The sequence below is a fragment of the Chlamydomonas reinhardtii genome, chromosome 10, assembly GCF_000002595.2.
Source record: "Chlamydomonas reinhardtii strain CC-503 cw92 mt+ chromosome 10, whole genome shotgun sequence".
NCBI classification, from domain to species: domain Eukaryota; kingdom Viridiplantae; phylum Chlorophyta; class Chlorophyceae; order Chlamydomonadales; family Chlamydomonadaceae; genus Chlamydomonas; species Chlamydomonas reinhardtii.
Window position 1 is genome coordinate 676,065 of NC_057013.1, and position 21,014 is coordinate 697,078.

Consider the following 21,014-nt stretch of genomic DNA (forward strand, 5'->3'; position numbering starts at 1 on the left):
GCAGCTCGTACGGATTGGGCGGCGTAGGGTGGCAGGCATGTGGTGATGTGGGGTGGGGATTGATGGGACAGGGTAAGTGCAAGCATGTGGGGTGGGGTGGGGTGGGTCACGTGGGGGGTGACCAACGGGCGGGTCGGCGCGAGGGCCGAGGGGGTCCGGCCACTGCCGCCCCAGCCACGTTTGCATCGGGTGGGTCATGGAATGCTGCGTCATTGCTGCGGTCAAAGTAAACAATGCCTTCTCTTGCCCCCGAATGCCAAAGCCGAAGCTGTCAGTACTCACTAGGCCCAGGCGAGGAGAGAAACTCAGTCGGGCTTCCTAGGCTTCTTACACTCGGCGAGTCCGTCACGTGGCAGCGCAAATGTGTAGACACCCACTTAGCAAGCAAGGTGGCATGGTCATCACGCCCCATTCACCAAGCGAAGCAAAACGCACACACGCACAAGACACAGCCCCGCAGCTTCTCAGCACTTGATCGCTTCGTCGCCGGATCTTTGGCGTGTGCTACACCTTATCATGGAGACCCCGCCGTGCTGGGCCTCGTTGTCACCCTCTCCCCACACATGCACACGCGTACACACTCTGGCTCCCTCCACTCCTCACTCGCAACGATAACAAAATTGATTCTGAGGGCCGCCGCCGGCAAGCCGGCAGCGCAGCTCCTGCGCCGTGTCACCACGCTTAGGCGGCCACCTTGACGGAAGCCAGGACCTGAGGGCAGAGGCAGGATCACACACAAACGCGGCTGTTCAGGTCACAATGTCATCCTTGCCCATGCCTTGGACCAAGACTGCGGTGCCTGTGCCTGCCCTCACCGTGCCTGGGCGCGGTGAACACAGAAGCACCCATTCACCCTGGGCGCCCGCCCCGCTCTGCACGCCCCTTCCCTGCTCCCCCCTGCCCTCCCCTCCCCTTCCCTTCCCTGCCTTGCCCTGCCCTGACCCCTGCAAAGACATACACACAATCGCAATTTGCATTTCCCTAACACGCAAACACACAGCCACACACAAACACACACCCACGCACACGCACAGCCACACACATACACACATGCCCACGCCCACCTTGAGCGCCTCGTCCACGTGCTGCTCCACGTTGAGCTGGTCGTTGAAGGCCATGACGCACTTGCCGTTCACGTCGATCACGTACGTCTGGCGGCCCGGCAGCAGACCCAGGAAGTCGCCCTTGATGCCGAAGGTCTGGAGGGAGCGGTTGTGAGCACGGTTGGGAGGCAGGGTGGTCGAGGCGGTTGGTGGTTGAGGGGTTGGACAGCCACAGCGGACAGGTGAGCACCGCGACAGGCTCGAGCAACACCTCAAGGCTTCAACACCTCCAGCTCCTAGACACCTCAAGCCTCCGACAACTCGAGCCGAAATCCATCTCCGAGGAACCTCTTCCAGGTCCCTGCAACACCCAAGGCCGCCTCTGAATCTACCTCCACCTCCTCCAACTCTTGCTCCTGCCCCTGGTGCTCACCTTGCGCAGGATGGAGTTCTCGTCGGTGACCAGCGGGTAAGGCAGGTTGTTGGCCTTGCCGAAGGCGGCGTTGTCAGCGGGCGAGTCCGAGCTGATGCCGAACACGACGGCGCCGGCGGCAGTGAAGCGGCTGTACTCGTCACGGAAGCGGCAAGCCTGGAGAGGGAGCAATATGTGTGTGTGTGTGGCGGGGGGGGGAGCAGGTAAGAGAGAGATGCGGGTCAGTGTGTGGTGGAAGAGGTGGCGGGACACACACATATACATGCCATAATGCAACGTAGCATCGTAACAGCGGTGATCCCAACCCATCCTGCCCATCCACCAGATCCAACCGCACCTCCTTGGTGCAGCCGGGGGTGGCAGCCTTGGGGTAGAAGAACAGAACCTACACAGCGACGCCGAGCGGAAACGAAATGAGCCTTCACGAGCTTTGTCAAAAACATATGGCCTTTCTCTCCCTCCGCCTATCTTGCATACCCAGGGCAATGCAGAGTTGGTACTACGGCAGGTAGGGTACAACGAGTTTAGTGCGTAGGGCGCGTGACAGGATTCCACTCACAATGGGCTGCTTGCCCTTGTAGGAAGACAGCGAGATGGTCTTGCCCTCGGAGGTCTTGAGCACCCTGTGCGTGTGTGCAGGTATGGGAGCGGGCGGGGTTCAGCAGGCGAGGTGAAGGGGCCAAACCGCACGGAAGAAGCGTGCCCCAAGAGGACAACGCACGCCGAACTTAGGGGACGAGCCGTGCCAAGGCACTACTTACTTGTAGTAGTTGGGGTAGTCCTCCAGCTTCTCGCCGACCTTCAGCTCAGCCTGTGAGAACAAGCGCGCGAGCGTGAAACGCTCAGGCCATCCCAGTCGCGAGCGGGTCCCGGGCCGACCCATTTAGCAAGAAGAGCAGATACACGGCTTAGGTGACTAGAGCGACCGTCGATGGGCTCAGCGCTGGTCTCGCACTGGCCTCTTGACCCGAGCTTCCACCACTCCCATCAAGCTTCTAAAGCTTCCAAAAGACCAACCACCCAGATCAGACACCGCTGCGCTGACTTACGCGCACGACGACCACAGGGGTGCGAGAAACGCGGGGAGCAGCGCGGAAGGTAGCCACCCGCCGCGACGAGGCGACGGGAGCGCGAGCAGGGGCACGAATGGTCTGCATCTTGTGTACTGTGCACAAATATATCTTCTTACAATATCAAGTTGTGGGGCAGCAGTTCCTGTAAAGACTGGCAGAGAGTCACAGATGCAAGCTGTGATCCCGCCATTGTTGCAGGTGCTCTGCATGAAAGCCCCGAACATGTTGTCCCATATGGACATCTGCAATTTGTACACGTCTTAAAAGTATTGAGGGCTAGATCTAAAACATTTTGGTCGTCGCTCAAAGTGACAGAGTTGACCTGGTCTGTTTCCTTTATGCACACAAGCAAAATGTAGAATTAGTCTTAATGAGAATGTGACGCAGTCGCAAGGAGCGGAATTCAATGCCGGCGACGTGCAGGGGTTGTGGGGTTTGGGGTTTCGTGCCCGGCAGTGCCAGGGATCCCCAAGGATGCGAAGGGCTGGGCCTCCTGGACCAGCAGTCCAGAAGACCACACGCACCCTGGATTGGGCACCAGCCACATGCACTGCGACACTGCCACTCCACTGTTCGCGGTGCACTATACGCCCAGGGGGGGGAGCTGGTGCGGGCGGGCCGAACCCACGTTCGCTGCGTCGGCAAGGGGCAATTCGTGAGTCGCCCAGTCAAACGGCTCGTCTTGTGTGCGCGTGTGTGTATGTATGTGTGTACGCGTTTGCGTGTGCGTGTTTGTGCATGTGTGTGTGCATGTGTGTGCGTATGCGCATGTGTGTGCGCGTGTGTTGGGCAGAACAGGGTTCATAACAACCGTCCGGAAGAAGCACTACTGGGCCACGGAATGGGTAGATGCCACCGCTTGCTCGACCACCGCCTTAGCTCCGTCCGCGCTTCGCACAGGCTGCGGTGGTAATCCCAGACATCTTTGGACTGGGCTCAAAGCAGGTGGACGGGCCAGCGGCGCGAAGTGTGTGACGCGTGCTGTGTGCTGCTGGTTGCTTGCGTGATTGCGGCTCACTGCAATCAGCCAATGTCATGCTCTTGCCCAAGTCCTGCGTTTGTATGTGAACGACTGAACGAGCTGACCCGATCCTCACATGTGGATGTGTTTGCCTGACACTACCCAACACAACGCCGTGTGGACTGCGGGCCGATGCCATCCAGCTCCTCCAGGTATGTGTGTGGGAGGGGGCGTGCGCTTGATTGCCGGACTAGTGGGACGACACGTAAGCAATCCCCAGCTCCCCACACACGCTATTACTTTTACAGCAGCACATCCCGCAACCACCCATGAGGTCATGACCACCTGCTGTACTGCCGCCTGTCTGACACACAAACCCCAGCTGTATCACCGTCTGACCTAGTGCGGGCTGAGTGTGGCGGCGGTGGACCCCCTCCAAATGCAAGCCCTGGAGCATAGACAGGTTCCCGCCGCCCAAGCCGGGTGCGTGCACGGAGTGCTAGGGGTTGTGCGTGCAATGGGTGCATGGCACGGGTGCATGGGTGAAGATGCTTTGGAGACACGAACGGCAGTTGTTTGTGGTGCGTAGGCGTTAGTTGGCGGGCGGGCGTGTGCTCCTTACAGAACCTGCTTCACAGGTCTTCGTGTGTTTCCGTTCGCATGTTCTTCCTCAGACCGAAGTGCTTTCTTCCTCATGTTGAATGCAGCGCACGGCTTTAAGCCGTGGCTGCACGACGGCGAGCTAGGCTGTGTGAAGCGGGTGCGGCCAGCACTGCATGACGGACTGAAACTGCTGCACAGCGGCGGCGCCATGCGCGTGTGCTGCGTGGGCGTGGGACACGGCGCAGCTTTGGCGGTGGCAGCCGGCGGGCAGGTGAGGGGAGGCGAGGGCGGGCAGGTGGGGGGAGGTGAGGGAAAGTGACGTTGTCGGCAGGAAGATTGTTGGATGGCCTACCGACACGTTGTCAAGAGCCTGCCAAGCGGTGCTGCCCATTGCCTTACTTCTGACGGGATTCGGGTGATTCTGGGTTGGGTGCCAGAGGAAGCCTGAGATTGCCAGGATGGGTTGCTTGGCAGTAAGACGGCATGGAGCGCGGCTTTGAGACGGCGGGGCTGTAGCGACCAAGGGCCTCCGCTAATGCCCCCTGGTGGGCATCCCGGGTAGGCCGAGGGTTAGTGTCCGCGGAGATGAGCCCACGGCACGAGTGTATGTCCTGACATGTTGCCTTCATCAAACACATAAACATGAGTCATTCAATACTGGACCGCACCGGAACGCTTGAACTTTAGCAGCAGCTGGAAGTGAGACAACACAGCTGACCGGAGCAAACTAAATCCGTGCCTGTTCAAGTTGAACACCAGCACAATGAAGCTTCTTCAATGTTTGCTAGCAGTGCTTTTGATATTATTTGGATGTGCGACTGCGACTCCCACAGTCAAATCGGTGCCGGCAAGAGCGCCCGAGGCCTATGCGACGCTGGTGTATGGTGAGGACTTTGTGCTTGGAGCTCGGGTGCTGGGACAGTCGCTGCGTGAAGCCAGGACGACGAGGTGCGGTGGCAATTCCGTTTTGGCGGGGGGTGGAACGCGCTCGCCAGGGGCCCGCTCACCACTGTCGTGTCTTAAAGCTTGTTTTTGGGCCATCATGAGCTGATCACATGCGCCCCTCGGCTGGCTACTCCACGCGCCCGGGTCTTGGCCGGTCTGTCGGCACCTGTGCACGTCCTGGCACATCCCCCGCGCTCCCCCACGCTGTAACTAGGCACAGTGCTATAGGCATCAGTAGACAACGACGAAGCGCGTAGCTAGGAGACCGCTGCGGACAAGGTATCCTCAACTGGTTCCTCTGTCCACCTGAACTGCAGCTGCTACTGCTGGGGCTACTGCGGGACTGTGTGGCACGGTGTCACTGGTCCTACTGACGTCCCCAGCATGCATGGCAACTACGCAGGCGCGCCGCGTTGTAATGTGGGTCGCCATGCGTCGCTTTGCGCAGCGCGCATGGATGCGTGCTGTGCGGCGTTAACCCAAATGCATGATTCTCCACGAACGCGTTGGAACCCAACCCTACGCGGCTTTCCCGACTTCCGGTTTCGACCAGCTATTGCACAGACTGTCTGTTACTGTTAGCTAGCCGAGCTGCCGTGGCACTTGGTAGCTGGTAGTTGTTACTGCCATATCGCTTCGGTACCTGCAAGTCTAGAAGTAAGCCCTCCCTAGCTGCTATACATCGCATGAGTGGAGCAGGTAAATGTGGCGTGTTAGGGTGGGTCGGGCTGGGCCATACCGGTAGTGCGTCAGCGTGTCGGTGCGCCCAATCATACCCTCCACTCCTGTTCCTACGTCGTGCTGCTGCTCCATCGCGCATGTGACGGCTGGCCACGCACGACGCACCGCACACACATCATGCCGATCCCTTCCCTTGTCTTTTCAAGAAAGCGCACACATCACCAGCTGGATGGCTGGCTGCTAAGGGTGCTGGCGGTGGTGGGCCCCTGCCCCCGCGGCCAGCTCCCTGGAGCACAAAAGCTTCCACTCATCAGCAATGTAGCGGGTAAGTGCGCGGCATCGCAACTCGTTTGCACGTGAGTGTGTGTGGCTGGCCCGGTCTTCGTGTTAAATATTGATGCGCGGGATGGGTGGAGAGTGGCGGGATGAGCTCCATTAGCCAAGGAAAAGAGGAAAAGGTAGGAACCCCTCAGCTGCAATGCTGCTAGGGTAGGAGCAGGAGTTGCACCGCACGAGCCTTTTCAGTACACCTGCTTCGTGTGTGCTCTTCATCCGTCCCACCGCACCCCCAACAGGCAGGTCACATGGCGTACATGGCTCTAACCCAGAAAGCCGAGCACCGAGCGTAACTTTGTGGAAGCGGCGCAAGCTAACCACGGCAGCAGGATGGCGCCCAGATGAGGTGAGTTCAATGCATGCGAAATTACAACGACGGGACATTGCGACCGCAAGGGCACGCCGCACCCCTGGTAAGAGGACCACCTCGGGCCCACAGAAAAACCGCCCTTCCCTGGCTGGTTGCCCACCGTCCACAAAGCTACGCACATGAGTCTTAGCCAAGCTCTACCTGCCAGATAGCGCCCCACCGGAACAGAGCACCGGGCATCTCGTTTAGGGTGTTTGTGCAGCAGTACCCCCGCCCGCCGCAGAACAAGGCACGACAGGCCAGAGGTCTGCCGACCGCGCTATCAACGGAAGCACTACTCATTTAGCATGTCCAAAGACGTGGCCTGGGTTTTATAATGGCCTAAACCCTAAACAAGCTCCACAGCACAAAGCTTGCGCCGAGCCACGATGAGTGAGCACTGAGGCCATCCGCGACCTGCACACATACACGAACCTCCCAAAGGAAGCAACAAGGAAGGACCCGCGCAGCCAGCCCGGCCCGGCAAGGTCTTGGCGCGGAGCGTGCATCCCATCCCGGTCTGAAACCATGTCGCTATCATGGAGCCCATCGCCTCGTCGCCGGCTACAAAAAGTTTGTGTCACACGCCAAAGCCGACGCAGCATAAATGTCGCGAGCCCAGGCTCGGAGGCTAGGGGACGAGCCCTAGAGGCGTATGCCAATGGGGGAGTGAATGGGGGAGACATGGTGGGCGGGCCGGCTGGCGCAGGTTCGGGCATGTTCGTATGTATGTAGGGAAGTCATGCATGTTCGTAGGGAAGGACCGCCAGCTATATATTGTCACTGCCTACAAAGACTCTAGCTGTCTGCTCTCGGCTATGTGGCTAGAGTTTCTAACTCTTCTGTTTGGCAGCAGCAAGCCGTGAAGCAGCAGCCCAAGCCGCTGCGAGCGCGAAGGTAGCCAGATTAGGCATGGTGCACACTACGAATGCTACGAGCGTTCACTTTCCTGGTCCGGAATGCGCGAATTCCCATCTCCCCCAGCATGCATGCAGCGTCAAGCATCGTCGCCCATGCACATATAATGTTCGGCGTCTTTATTTACAGAGAACGCTGTCTGTCTGTCTGCACCTGATGTCATGCGCATTCCTGCGCCGGTAATAAATTCCACGCTATAGCGTGAACCCAGCAGTTCGCTGTCCTCGGACGATGCCTGTAATTCTTCGGAGGCAGGGTGGGTGTGCTAGCTGGTTCGCATGGACGCGGCGGAAGCGCTTGGCACGCAATTGCTTCATTTTCAAGTGTCGGATGTACGAACTGTTTGGGCGGCGGGAGCAGGAGGCGCGCGCGAGCAGCCATGCATACATGTCTGATCATACCGGTAACCGCTCGTCAATCATCCTCCACCATCCACCGGTCGTGCTGCCAGCAGGTGGCGCAGCTCGTGGTGTTGGCCTGCTCTCCATCGTGCTCGCGTTGTGCGGCCTGCTGCTCCCGGGCGCCACACGTGCAGAGTGGACCCCAAGCGACGGCTGCTCCAGCGGCTGCGACGGCAACGGATACTGCGTTTCCAGCTCAACGTCAACGTGGTTTGGCGACAGTTGTCCCAACGGTTGGGCGGCTCAAGGCGACCCGCATCGACAGTTTGGCCAAACCTGCTCTATGACGGACTGCGCTTGGATCTGCAGCAATGAGTGTAAGTTGAAGCACCGCCGGCGCGTACAAAACTGATTGCTGCGTGCGCGGCCGCATGTGCATGATGATGTCGTATGCCCCTACCTGCCCGAATGTACAGGTCCGTCGGGCAGCGCATACACTGGTCAGTACAGCGGCAACAACTGCTACCTACCTGGAAAAAGCCAGTGTCAGTGCTGCAATAAAGAAGATACTATTGAGTGCGCTGCTTACAAACAGTGTATATGGGCGCCCGATGGTAAGCCCATCCATGCATGCGCACTTGGATTAGGTAGTGAAAAGAGCTGCTGCTGAGTCGTGTTCATTCCGTGTCCATGTGTGTAGTCCCGTCGCCGCCCCCTCCTGGCGACCGCGGAGGCTGCAGCTATGACAATTACGAGGCGTATGTGGGCCGGGATCAGCTGGACTACACGTAAGTCGTTTCGGTGATGCTGGGCACGCACATCTAGATAGGCTGTCTGCTTTGCACACCGATAGCTAGGCGATGCTCACTTTGCTTGTATGGGGGTCACGCTTCGTGCTTGGGGCTGCCAAGCGTACGTGAAGCCCTGCCGTGCTCCTTGGGGTCTTCGCTTTTGCGTCACCCGGGGGCGGGCATTCGCAACGGCTGGATCGCCTAGCGGCAGGACAGCATCGGCATGGGGGTATGTGCCCGAGCCCAACGAACAAGTAGTTCCACGCATCATCATCAGAAAGCCCACCCCACGCAGCATGCACGGGCTTCGCCATGCCGCCGGGAGGTATTAAAAGCGAGGCCGGTTGCTTGGGGCTTCTGCCTGGCTGTGTGTGCGCAGGTGTGAAGTCTCCACGCCCATGACCGTCACGGCGTCTGTGAGCTCCGAGGCGGGTGACAGCCTGGCCATCGAGGTGCGCTCCGGGTCTTCGTGCTCCGGCGGCACGCTGCAGACCACGGACAGGTCCAGCAACCCCAGCCTGTCGTATGGCCCCCTGTCGTATGGGACCTTCTGCGTCAGCGTGGTGTGCAAGAACTGGATTGAGGCGTGCGGCAACGCCGTCATCAGCATCAGCTACTCAGAGTGAGAGGGGCGTGTTGTGTTGGAAGCATGGATGGGTGCACGCGCTTGAAACTGCGGATGCCTGAGGGCGGCGGGGGCGGGTGGTTGATGACTCATAGCAAGCAAGCTGCTGCTGTGGCCGGTGCCGCTGCGCAGTGCTCACTTGCGTTGCTGCGTGGAAAGGCCGCCGCATGTACGCATCTGGCTTACGTTTGCCGTCAACTGCGTACGCGCCTGCGTGCAGGGCCCTGTCCCCGTCGCCTTCGCAGCCGTCTGAGCCTTCTGCGCCGCCACCTCCTGGCGACCGCGGAGGCTGCAGCTATGACAATTACGAGGCGTATGTGGGCCGGGATCAGCTGGACTACACGTAAGTCGTTTCGGTGATGCTGGGCACGCACATCTAGATAGGCTGCCTGCTTTGCTTGCACACCGATAGCTGGGCGATGCTCGCTTTGCTTGTATGGCAATTAGGCTTCGTGCTTGGGGCTGCCAAGCGTACGTGAAGCCCTGCCGTGCTCCTTGGGGTCTTCGCTTTTGCGTCACCCGAGGGCGGGCATTCGCAAGGGCTGGATCGCCTGGCGGCAGAACAGCATCGGCATGGGGGTATGTGCCCGAGCCCAACGAACAAGTAGTTCCACGCATCTATCATCATCAGAAAGCCCACCCAACGCAGCATGCACGGGCTTCGCCATGCCGCCGGGAGGTATTTAAAAGCGAGGCCGGTTGCTTGGGGCTTCTGCCTGGCTGTGTGTGCGCAGGTGTGAAGTCTCCACGCCCATGACCGTCACGGTGTCTGTGAGCTCCGAGGCGGGTGACAGCCTGGCCATCGAGGTGCGCTCCGGGTCTTCGTGCTCCGGCGGCACGCTGCAGACCACGGACGGGTCCAGCAACCCCAGCCTGTCGTATGGCCCCCTGTCGTACGGGACCTTCTGCGTCAGCGTGGTGTGCAAGAACTGGATTGAGGCGTGCGGCAACGCCGTCATCAGCATCAGCTATTCAGAGTGAGAGGGGCGTGTTGGAAGCATGGATGGGTGCACGCGCTTGAAACTGCGGATGCCTGAGGGCGGCGGGGGCGGGTGGTTGATGACTCATAGCAAGCAAGCTGCTGCTGTGGCCGGTGCCGCTGCGCAGTGCTCACTTGCGTTGCTGCGTGGGAAGGCCGCCGCATGTACGCATCTGGCTTACGTTTGCCGTCAACTGCGTACGCGCCTGCGTGCAGGGCCCTGTCCCCGTCGCCTTCGCAGCCGTCTGAGCCTTCTGCGCCGCCACCTCCTGGCGACCGCGGAGGCTGCAGCTATGACAATTACGAGGCGTATGTGGGCCGGGATCAGCTGGACTACACGTAAGTCGTTTCGGTGATGCTGGGCACGCACATCTAGATAGGCTGCCTGCTTTGCTTGCACACCGATAGCTGGGCGATGCTCGCTTTGCTTGTATGGCAATTAGGCTTCGTGCTTGGGGCTGCCAAGCGTACGTGAAGCCCTGCCGTGCTCCTTGGGGTCTTCGCTTTTGCGTCACCCGAGGGCGGGCATTCGCAAGGGCTGGATCGCCTGGCGGCAGGACAGCATCGGCATGGGGGTATGTGCCCGAGCCCAACGAACAAGTAGTTCCACGCATCTATCATCATCAGAAAGCCCACCCCACGCAGCATGCACGGGCTTCGCCATGCCGCCGGGAGGTATTTAAAAGCGAGGCCGGTTGCTTGGGGCTTCTGCCTGGCTGTGTGTGCGCAGGTGTGAAGTCTCCACGCCCATGACCGTCACGGCGTCTGTGAGCTCCGAGGCGGGTGACAGCCTGGCCATCGAGGTGCGCTCCGGGTCTTCGTGCTCCGGCGGCACGCTGCAGACCACGGACGGGTCCAGGAACCCCAGCCTGTCGTATGGCCCCCTGTCGTATGGGACCTTCTGCGTCAGCGTGGTGTGCAAGAACTGGATTGAGGCGTGCGGTAACGCCGTCATCAGCATCAGCTATTCAGAGTGAGAGGGGCGTGTTGGAAGCATGGATGGGTGCACGCGCTTGAAACTGCGGATGCCTGAGGGCGGCGGGGGCGGGTGGTTGATGACTCATAGCAAGCAAGCTGCTGCTGTGGCCGGTACCGCTGCGCAGTGCTCACTTGCGTTGCTGCGTGGGAAGGCCGCCGCATGTACGCATCTGGCTTACGTTTGCCGTCAACTGCGTACGCGCCTGCGTGCAGGGCCCTGTCCCCGTCGCCTTCGCAGCCGTCTGAGCCTTCTGCGCCGCCACCTCCTGGCGACCGCGGAGGCTGCAGCTATGACAATTACGAGGCGTATGTGGGCCGGGATCAGCTGGACTACACGTAAGTCGTTTCGGTGATGCTGGGCACGCACATCTAGATAGGCTGCCTGCTTTGCTTGCACACCGATAGCTAGGCGATGCTCACTTTGCTTGTATGGGGGTTACGCGGCGTATTTGGGGCTGCCAAGCGTGAAGCCCTGCCTTGCTCCTTGGGGTCTTCGCTTTTGCGTCACCCGAGGGCGGGCATTCGCAAGGGCTGGATCGCCTGGCGGCAGGACAGCATCGGCATGGGGGTATGTGCGTGCCCGAGCCCAACGAACAAGTAGTTCCACGCATCTATCATCATCAGAAAGCCCACCCAACGCAGCATGCACGGGCTTCGCCATGCCGCCGGGAGGTATTAAAAGCGAGGCCGGTTGCTTGGGGCTTCTGCCTGGCTGTGTGTGCGCAGGTGTGAAGTCTCCACGCCCATGACCGTCACGGTGTCTGTGAGCTCCGAGGCGGGTGACAGCCTGGCCATCGAGGTGCGCTCCGGGTCTTCGTGCTCCGGCGGCACGCTGCAGACCACGGACGGGTCCAGGAACCCCAGCCTGTCGTATGGCCCCCTGTCGTATGGGACCTTCTGCGTCAGCGTGGTGTGCAAGAACTGGATTGAGGCGTGCGGCAACGCCGTCATCAGCATCAGCTATTCAGAGTGAGAGGGGCGTGTTGGAAGCATGGATGGGTGCACGCGCTTGAAACTGCGGATGCCTGAGGGCGGCGGGGGCGGGTGGTTGATGACTCATAGCAAGCAAGCTGCTGCTGTGGCCGGTACCGCTGCGCAGTGCTCACTTGCGTTGCTGCGTGGGAAGGCCGCCGCATGTACGCATCTGGCTTACGTTTGCCGTCAACTGCGTACGCGCCTGCGTGCAGGGCCCTGTCCCCGTCGCCTTCGCAGCCGTCTGAGCCTTCTGCGCCGCCACCTCCTGGCGACCGCGGAGGCTGCAGCTATGACAATTACGAGGCGTATGTGGGCCGGGATCAGCTGGACTACACGTAAGTCGTTTCGGTGATGCTGGGCACGCACATCTAGATAGGCTGTCTGCTTTGCACACCGATAGCTAGGCGATGCTCACTTTGCTTGTATGGGGGTTACGCGGCGTATTTGGGGCTGCCAAGCGTGAAGCCCTGCCTTGCTCCTTGGGGTCTTCGCTTTTGCGTCACCCGAGGGCGGGCATTCGCAAGGGCTGGATCGCCTGGCGGCAGGACAGCATCGGCATGGGGGTATGTGCGTGCCCGAGCCCAACGAACAAGTAGTTCCACGCATCTATCATCATCAGAAAGCCCACCCAACGCAGCATGCACGGGCTTCGCCATGCCGCCGGGAGGTATTAAAAGCGAGGCCGGTTGCTTGGGGCTTCTGCCTGGCTGTGTGTGCGCAGGTGTGAAGTCTCCACGCCCATGACCGTCACGGCGTCTGTGAGCTCCGAGGCGGGTGACAGCCTGGCCATCGAGGTGCGCTCCGGGTCTTCGTGCTCCGGCGGCACGCTGCAGACCACGGACGGGTCCAGCAACCCCAGCCTGTCGTATGGCCCCCTGTCGTACGGGACCTTCTGCGTCAGCGTGGTGTGCAAGAACTGGATTGAGGCGTGCGGCAACGCCGTCATCAGCATCAGCTACTCAGAGTGAGAGGGGCACATGCTTGATTCCGGCACGCGCTTGAGGCTTTGGATGACTCATAGCGGATGGTGTGGTGCGGTAACGCAAGTCAGTAAGTACGTAAGTGCAGAGGAGAATTTATGGGCTAGAACATAAGGCGGCTCAGCACGCTCTATGTTTTCATTCGAACGCCTATCCGACCATGTTCGATGCCTATGCTTGTCCAGGTTACCTTCACCACCGCCACCTCGGGCTACGCACTCGCCGCCTCCGCCGCGGCTTCTGCACTCGCCGCCTCCACCACCCCCGCGCTCGCCTTCGCCGCCACCTCATTCGCCTCCGCCGCCCCCACATTCGCCACCGCCTCCACCCCCACATTCGCCCTCGCCTCCACCCCCACATTCGCCGCCGCCTCCGCCCCCACATTCGCCGCCGCCACCATCGCCGCATTCGCCGCCGCCACCGCCGCCGCATTCACCTCCGCCGCCGTCCCCGCATTCACCTCCGCCGCCGTCCCCGCATTCACCTCCGCCGCCGTCGCCACATTCGCCTCCACCGCCGTCACCACATTCGCCTCCACCGCCGTCACCACATTCGCCTCCGCCGCCGTCACAACATTCGCCTCCGCCGCCGTCACCACGTTCACCATCGCCGCCGTCCATGCACTCGCCGCCGCCGCCTTCCACTGCAGGCGTCACTGTCATCGGGTAAGTTCGCGTCGCAGACAGGCGTCACTGTCATCGGGTAAGTTCGCGTCGCAGAAGATTTAGGCTATGTTCCTGCATGGCGTACGTACACGTAATGCTTACAGAAGCCTGCTCCTGACATTGCAGGTCGCCGCTGCCTACTTCCTCGCCGCCACGTGCTTCGCTGCCACCGCCTCCACTTCCTCTGCCACCACCATCTCCATCTCCCGCCGGCTTCGGTGCTATCGGGTGTGTCTCAGTACCGGTAATCGGGAACGGGCTACTGGCAAATGCAGTCACCATGATACGTTCTTAGGCGCTGAGGCCCCGTTTGCTTTCTCGGCCTGGTCAGCAGGTCCCCTCCGCTGCCGGCGCCTACCTCGCCGCCTCGTGGCAACTGCACGTACGACCATTACTATGTCAAGTCCATCGGCCACTATGATAAAGTGAACTTCATGTAAGTGTGCGGTTTTGGCTGGTACTGGTACATACGTATCATTGTGAAGCTGACGGCACTGTTCCTTTTTGTTCGTTGCAGCTGCTCTAACTACCCGGTCGGCGATGCTCCTTTGATTGAAGTCGTGGTTACGGCCGAATCATCAGTGAAGGACGTTCTGCTGATTGAGTTCCGGAGCGGATCCAGCTGCAGCGGTACTTCCATAGCGGAGTCTTCGAGGTCATCACACCCAAGCTTCAGTTACAGCTTCGTGCCCCGAAGCACGAACAACTGTTTAAGCCTTGCCTGTAAAAACACGGCGTCGGGCTGCAAAGGCGCTTGGATTAGCATCGATTACCGCAGGTGAGAGCGAGGTTGGCTGTTGCGGGTCGGGACAAGTCTGCTACGTTCTGTGGATTCCTTGAATAACCGATGTTGCGGTATCTTGCAGGCCTGCACGCAGCCCTCCGCCGAAGCTCTCTTCTAGCGGCTGATGTCACAAGTGCACGTGATGCTGGCGCGCGTGTACGTATAAGGCACGTCAAGGAGCGCGCGTGTGCGACTGGTCGTGTTGGATTGGAGCGGCGATGCCCAAGCGCGGTGCCAGTTATGATAGCGTGCGGAATACGTACTTTCTAGCGCACCTGCCCCTCGTGATGGGGCACTTTGATCAGTATATATCATGTTTAGCCGTCGGCTTAGACGGCCTACCCTGTAATATGCAAGAGCTGAGCCGGAGCATCGGGGGTTCGGGGCAGGGAAAGCAGCCTGACTAATGGCACGTACCTGCAGAACGGCTCACACCGAGCATTACGCACATACTTTTAGTTTTGTCAGGGTTGGTCTGGGGAAAGTTGGGGGGTCGGTCGTCGTCCCTGGGGATCCGCCGGGTTTGGGAGCCCATCCTGGCGGATTGCGAGAAGCGCCCCACAAGCAGACCTAGGGGCCAAACGCTGCAGTACGAGGCTCATATGTGCACGTGATGCCGTAATAAGCACAAATAAGGCGTGGGAAGGCTAAGTTGCGCGTCCGGGCGTGGACATGTCGGCACATGTCCCTACGTTCAACACATGCGCACTGCCACGGCTGGGCTCTCTAGCGCTGGTGCGCATGAGTTCACGTCTAACAAGGCTGCCGATGCACATTGTCCATTCGTCACGCGGCAGAGAGTTGAGCGCGGGGTGGTCTGGGTCAAGGGGATTTCCATGGATGCCCGTGACCGAAGTCTCAGAACAGGACTGCTGATGGCACGGAGTGATAGTGCTCGTCAAGAGGAGTCGATTGACACCACTTTGGTATAAAATGGAGGGGTTTTAACCCCTGAACAACAAGGTTTTGTCCGTCGGGGGGTCGGTCGTTCCCTCATGGGGGGGCCCGGGGGATTTCGGGGCATGGGGTCGGGCACTTTGTTTCGTACCCCCCCCCCCTGCCACGAGGCTCAATTATGCCCCTTAAGTCGTAATAAGCACAAACAAAGCGTGGGTTGCGCGTCCGGACGTGGACATGTCGGCATCTGTCTCTCCACATTCGACACATATGCGCACTGACATGGCGGGCCTCTCAAGTGCCGCTGCGCATAAATGCATGTCCAAAAAGGATACCAATGCACGCTATCAACTTCATATGGCAGCGAGTTGAACGCGGGGTGGGCTGGGTCGAGGGGATGGATGTGTGATGGGACAGGGTTCAGGCAGGTTGGCGAGGTCCCATAGGGTGCAGCTGACGCCCGTACCCCAAGCAGACAGCAAACAGTTTGCAGCGGCAGAGCAGGAGTGCATGGCTGGTCGGACGCCGGAGTTACTGTACCGACAAGTTGCTGGCTGGCTGGAAGTTTGCTGATGCGCATTCCTCACGCTCCGGGCGCCCGGCCAGGCGATAGCACCACACAGACACACCACAACGCCACACTCGCTCGCGATGCAGAGCCGCACCGCACCTGCAGGAAGATGACCAGCGTCCACGGATGAGCACCAAATGCAACATAGAGAAAATGGGTCGAGGGGATGGATACGGATAGGATCCCGCGTGTGACCAAAGTCTCAAAACAGGACCGCCGATGGCACAGCATGATAGCGCTCCTCAAGAGGAGTCCATTGAGGGGTTTTAACCCTTAACAGCAAGGTTTTGTCCGATGGGGGGGCCGGTCGTCACCCTCAACTCCGCAAGGGGATTTTGGGGCATGGGGCACGGGCATGGGGTCTGGCATTTTGTTTCCTAACCCCCCTCCTGCACCAATCGCTGACTCCTAATAACCGCCCTCGGTCCTTAGGGCGCGCGACACAGCTCTGCCCCGAACTTCAGCCGCGGCATTCCCTTTTCCAACCCGCGGCGCTTCCTCACACTCCGGTTGTGTTCGTCTCGCAATTGCATACGACTCGCCCGCCACTCATCCGTACATTCGGGCGCCCTCTTCTGCCTTGCCTCCAGTTGCCTCGCCCTGTCTGTGCCCCTGCTTGCCACACTATCGCCTGGCCATTGCTTTGCTGCATTCCGTTTGCATTTTCTCTGCGTTTGCCTCTAGCGCTCATCCGTGGACGCTGGTCACCTTCCTGCAGGTGCGATGCGGCTCTGCATCGCGAGTGTGGCGTTGCGGTGTGTCTGTGTGGAGCTATCGCCTGGCCGGGCGCCCGGAGCGTGAGGAATGCGCGTCAGCAAACTTCCAGCCAGCCAGCAACTCGTCGGTACAGTAACTCCGGCGTTCGACAAGCCGCGCACTCCTGACCTGCCGCTGCCAATTGTGTGCCATCTGTTGGGTTCTGGGAATCAGCTGCACCCTACGGGGCTTTACCAACCTGCCTTACCACTGTCCTATCGCACGCCCACTTAAACGCCACACTGTTAGGCAAGATGCCAGCCGCAACACTGACGCAGTCTACAGCCACACAGCAGCTCTCAGGGGGCGGGCGACCAACGGCCTCGCCAGGGCGCGCGCCGGAACGGCCGGCGCCGCCGCGGCTGCCGTCGCCCGCACGCAGAAGCACGCGAGTGGCTTGGGGCCGCGGCCACCGCGGCCGCGGTCGCCGCCGCCCATGCCTCGGCCGGCAGCAGGCCCGCCCTGCTGCTGCTGCTGCTGCCCCTTGTGGCCACGGGGCCGACCGCGGCCGCGGCCGCCCGTGCCCTCGGCAGCCGCCGGGCCGGCATCACCCACTGCTGGCGGCCCAGGCGGCGCGCTGCGGTTGGCCGGTGAGGACTGTCCCGCGGGCTCTGGCGGCTTCGGCGCAGCCTCCGGAGCGTTGGCCGTGCTGCTAGCAGGCGGGGAGCCGCGCTGCTGCTGCTGCTGCTGCTGCTGCTGCTGCTGCTGCTGCTGACCGCGCCGCCTGCTGCCTCGCCGGCTCGTGCTGGGCGCGCTACCGCCTTCCCTTGCCTCAACGCCATTTCCATCGGCAGCGGCTGCGCTGGCTGCAGCAGCGGCAGCAGCAGACGCTGCCGTTCCGGAACCCTGCCATTGCGGGAGCCACTGCGGCAACCACAGCGGCGACTGTGGCGGCGGCGGCGGCTTAGGAGCACGACACGCGCTGCTATTCTCAAGCATCGAGCAGCTTTGGCTGCGGGCGGCGAGCAGCAGCGGCGGCTTAGGCACGCCGCCGCTGCTGCTTACCGCCCGCAGCCACAGCTGCTCGATGCTTAAGGATAGCAGCGCGGTGTCGTGCTCCTGCAGCACCGGCGCGTCGAACTCCACGCCGGCTGGCCAGACGACGTCCTGCAATAATGTCGTGGGTAGAAGGGTTCCGTGCGTCACAATACCGGAAGCAGCAGCAACGGGACGGAGGGACGGGCACGTGGCATGACAGGCTGGCATTGATCGACTCCAGGAAGCGGGTGCAAGCGGGTGACAATGCACAAGGGGGAGAACCCGGTGACGGCGCACAAATCAAAAGCACTGCAGCGTGAAGCCGTGCCGCGAGTACTGCATGTAGGATGGGTGGGCCAAATTGCGCCTCTATCGTACTGTACCGCACTGTACTGTACAGCAGCCGATGCATGCAGCCTCTATCCCGCACCGTGTTCAGGAACGGCGGGTAGCGTGCGGCGCCGACCGCGCCAGCAAACTGCGTGCAGCAGCGTTGGCCGGCAAGGGGCGGGGGTGGGGCAGGTGGCAGGGGCGAGTGGGCGATTGGGGACACATCGCGGGGTGGTGTACGTGTGGGCGCAGCAGTAGCGATAGGGCGCAGCAGCGGAGGTAGGGCGCAGCAGTGTAGGTAGGGCGCAGCAGTGTAGGTAGGGCGCAGCAGTGTAAGCCAGCATCTATCAGCCGCGGCAGGCGATGTATGGATAGTGGCCGACTGCTGGCCGGAACCCCACGCCTGACCCTACCGGCTGAAGAATGCAGCCCGTGCAGCCGCACCCGCGCATCCAGCCACCCACCTCGAAGTCGAGGAAGCGCACGTCGTACCCTTCACCGCCAACGCCGCCGCCGCCAGCGTCGGCACTGCTTTCATCGCTGCCGCTGCCAGCGCCGAGGCCGGCTCCGCCTCCTTCCTGCGGCCGCACCATAATGTTCTGCGGCCGCACGTCGCCGTGCGCGAACACCACGGCCCGCCCCGGGCCCCGGCCGCGCCTGGCCGACTGCACGGCGTGAGCCCGGTCCAGCGCCGCGCGCACAGACGCTACCGCGCGCTGCATAGCTGCCACAGCCGGGATTGTTCCGTCCGCCGCCCAGCTCGCGCCGTCGAGTCCTCCCGCCGCCGCCGCCGCCGTTGCGCCGCCGCCGCCACCACGCGCAGCAGCAGCAGCCGCCGCGGCAGCGTCCGCCGCCGCCACCACCAGTTGGGCGAGGTTGACCCAGCCCGCCTCCTTCGACAGCAGCTCCATCTCGAGCAGCCGCCAGCCGCCAGCCAGCGGTCGCACCGCGTACAGAGCCGGCGCCAGCCCCGCCGCCGCCCAGGCGCGGTGTGCGTCGGCGCCGTAACGCCTCACGAAGCGCACAACCACGCGCTCGCTGGTGCTGTCGCTGGCGCTGCTAGCGCAGCTAGTACTTATGCCAGCGCCTGTGCTACCGCTGCTGGTGATGCCGCTGGTGCTGTCGCTGGCGCTCTTGCGGGCGCCGGCGCTGCTCCCGCTGTTCACAATGACGCTGTGACCACTGCGGCTGCTGCTGCTGTTGCTGTTGCTGCGGCGGGCGCGGCGGGCGTTAACACGGTACACAAAGCGGCCGACCGGCTCCGGTACCGCGTTGCTGTACCGGCCGTTCGAATCCCGCAGCGGGTACGGGAGCAGGCCCACGCCTGTTGAGGCGATGGGTGAGTCGGTTGGAAGCGCGGGCCAATGTGGGAAGTGGCATACAAACGAGACAGCGTCTTGCCAGGCCAGGCCAGGCCAGGCCGAGCCACGCTGGAAAGTCAGGGCGGGGATACAAGTGCGACTGCCACCATCACACGTACGGCCACCAAGGCATCAACCAGGAAGCTGCCGCAGCACACACAGGAAGGCGCACGTCACCTGGAGGCATGGCAGGCGGCAGGGCAGGAGGCGGCTGCCGGTAGAAGGCCGCCAGCTCTGTCACGGCGGCCTTGGTCGCCGCCAGGACTTGTGCCACAGAAAGCATGTACGCCTGTGTGTACAGCAGCGGGCGTAACGTGTGGCAGATGTGGGCAGCACCGCCCGCGGTAGGCATGCCCACAAGCTGCAGGGAGACAAAACCGACAAACAGTCTTTTGCACATCTGACAGTAACAGCATTTGCGGGATTTGACGACACCTCGTTGTCCGCCATCTACAGCAGGTTCATCATGGACGTCAGGGGCCGGATGACCACCGTCCTCGCCCCTGCATGTGCGAACAAGCAACCAGCATGGCGGGTAGTGGCGACGCGGGCTCTGGAGGCCAAGGGACAGGGCATGCCCTTATCCGACGATGACTGTATCTGCCCGTCGGACAGCACCCACAAGTACTGTTGGTTCCTTACAGTACGTTAAGAGTCGTCAAATCGCTAGTCGTCAAGAGTCATCAAACCCGTGAATCGCGTCAGAAACATAGACTTCCGCTCCCGCTCAGTTGCTGTCGCACAGGTCAACGACCTCCACCAGGCCCCACTTCTTAATGCTGATGCTGCTGTTCTTCTTGCAGGCGCCGCACCGCGTGTTAACCCTCCCCCCGCGGTCAGCCGTCTCGACCGCCCTCGCAATGTGGCTCCACTTCCCACAGGGGAAGAAGCTGCCTGTTAAGAAGCGCGGGTTCGTCTGCGCCCCCCCCCCCCCCAAGCTGGGCTGCTCCCCCCCTGGCCGCCACTGAACTTACAGTAGAGAGCCGACACACGCAGCACGGGGCCCACCTGCAGGCAGCAGCATGGGGCCACGGCAGGCGTGTGCATCCAGTTGTTCCAGGAAGTTGGAGGCGAAGGACGCCACTGTAACAAATCGAAGCAGCTTGAAACGGCATGCCGGCAACGACACTGATTTAAAACCTTGCAATCAATGCATGGCTGCCAGCTCACCACCTCCAGCAGCAGCGCCGGGCAGCAGGTGTTGTGCTTGTAAGGCGACCCCAGGCGCGTGCCCCAGAACAAGCCGTAGCAGCACGCACCCTGCATTGCGATGTGCACAGGCAGCTACAGCCGTTGAACACTGATGGGTAGAAAGAACGAGTGCCTGTGCCAGAATGCATCAGCTCCAAACTCCAAAAGATCACAAACCCGTCCTTCACGCCACCTTGCACTGCACCCGCGTCACACCCGTGTGGAGTTGTGCACATGTGCTGCTGCACCCCAACCCCTGAGACATGAAGCCTGCGTTAGTTGTGTACCATGGCACCTACCTGGAAGCTGCTGTCGCCGGAACCTCCAACGTTCTTGACCTCCATCAGGGCCACCAGTCGGTGCATGGCCGCCGCCTCGTCCAAGTCACGGATGAGGATCATGCCTTCGGTTTGCGCGCAAGCACGGTCAGCGCGCACGCTGGCCTTCTCGAAGCACATCCCAATGTGTTG

At 61.4% G+C, this 21,014-nt stretch overlaps 4 protein-coding genes across 4 annotated transcripts; 2 read left to right on the forward strand and 2 right to left on the reverse strand.

The window, feature by feature from the left end:
- Nucleotides 1-315: 315 nt before the first annotated feature.
- Nucleotides 316-2,907, reverse strand: CHLRE_10g422300v5 (uncharacterized protein). The gene is made up of 7 exons (XM_001702540.2): nucleotides 2,526-2,907; nucleotides 2,238-2,287; nucleotides 2,036-2,099; nucleotides 1,814-1,861; nucleotides 1,477-1,632; nucleotides 1,065-1,199; nucleotides 316-711 (listed from the first exon to the last, which is right to left on the reverse strand). Exons 1-7 carry the CDS (start codon nucleotides 2,631-2,633, stop codon nucleotides 682-684), a joined length of 591 nt encoding a protein of 196 aa, XP_001702592.1. The 5' UTR covers nucleotides 2,634-2,907; the 3' UTR covers nucleotides 316-681.
- Nucleotides 2,908-4,767: 1,860 nt separating this feature from the next.
- CHLRE_10g422326v5 (uncharacterized protein) lies at nucleotides 4,768-5,839 on the forward strand. The gene is made up of 2 exons (XM_043066496.1): nucleotides 4,768-5,061; nucleotides 5,376-5,839. The coding sequence occupies exons 1-2, from the start codon at nucleotides 4,995-4,997 to the stop codon at nucleotides 5,534-5,536; spliced, it is 228 nt and encodes a 75-aa protein (XP_042919893.1). The 5' UTR covers nucleotides 4,768-4,994; the 3' UTR covers nucleotides 5,537-5,839.
- Nucleotides 5,840-6,047: 208 nt separating this feature from the next.
- CHLRE_10g422350v5 (uncharacterized protein) lies at nucleotides 6,048-14,821 on the forward strand. Its single transcript, XM_043066497.1, has 19 exons — nucleotides 6,048-6,064; nucleotides 6,315-6,421; nucleotides 7,797-8,060; nucleotides 8,160-8,297; nucleotides 8,384-8,471; nucleotides 8,854-9,096; nucleotides 9,320-9,442; nucleotides 9,834-10,076; nucleotides 10,295-10,417; nucleotides 10,809-11,051; nucleotides 11,270-11,392; nucleotides 11,783-12,025; nucleotides 12,244-12,366; nucleotides 12,753-12,995; nucleotides 13,197-13,676; nucleotides 13,803-13,904; nucleotides 14,011-14,112; nucleotides 14,194-14,454; nucleotides 14,543-14,821. The coding sequence occupies exons 3-19, from the start codon at nucleotides 8,027-8,029 to the stop codon at nucleotides 14,583-14,585; spliced, it is 2,955 nt and encodes a 984-aa protein (XP_042919894.1). The 5' UTR covers nucleotides 6,048-6,064; nucleotides 6,315-6,421; nucleotides 7,797-8,026; the 3' UTR covers nucleotides 14,586-14,821.
- A 1,380-nt stretch (nucleotides 14,822-16,201) lies between these two features.
- On the reverse strand, nucleotides 16,202-20,987 carry CHLRE_10g422400v5 (uncharacterized protein). The gene is made up of 8 exons (XM_043066498.1): nucleotides 20,844-20,987; nucleotides 20,524-20,613; nucleotides 20,328-20,361; nucleotides 19,846-19,856; nucleotides 19,531-19,642; nucleotides 18,457-19,316; nucleotides 18,093-18,140; nucleotides 16,202-17,791 (listed from the first exon to the last, which is right to left on the reverse strand). The coding sequence occupies exons 1-8, from the start codon at nucleotides 20,943-20,945 to the stop codon at nucleotides 16,964-16,966; spliced, it is 2,085 nt and encodes a 694-aa protein (XP_042919895.1). The 5' UTR covers nucleotides 20,946-20,987; the 3' UTR covers nucleotides 16,202-16,963.
- Between the last annotated feature and the right edge of the window lie 27 nt (nucleotides 20,988-21,014).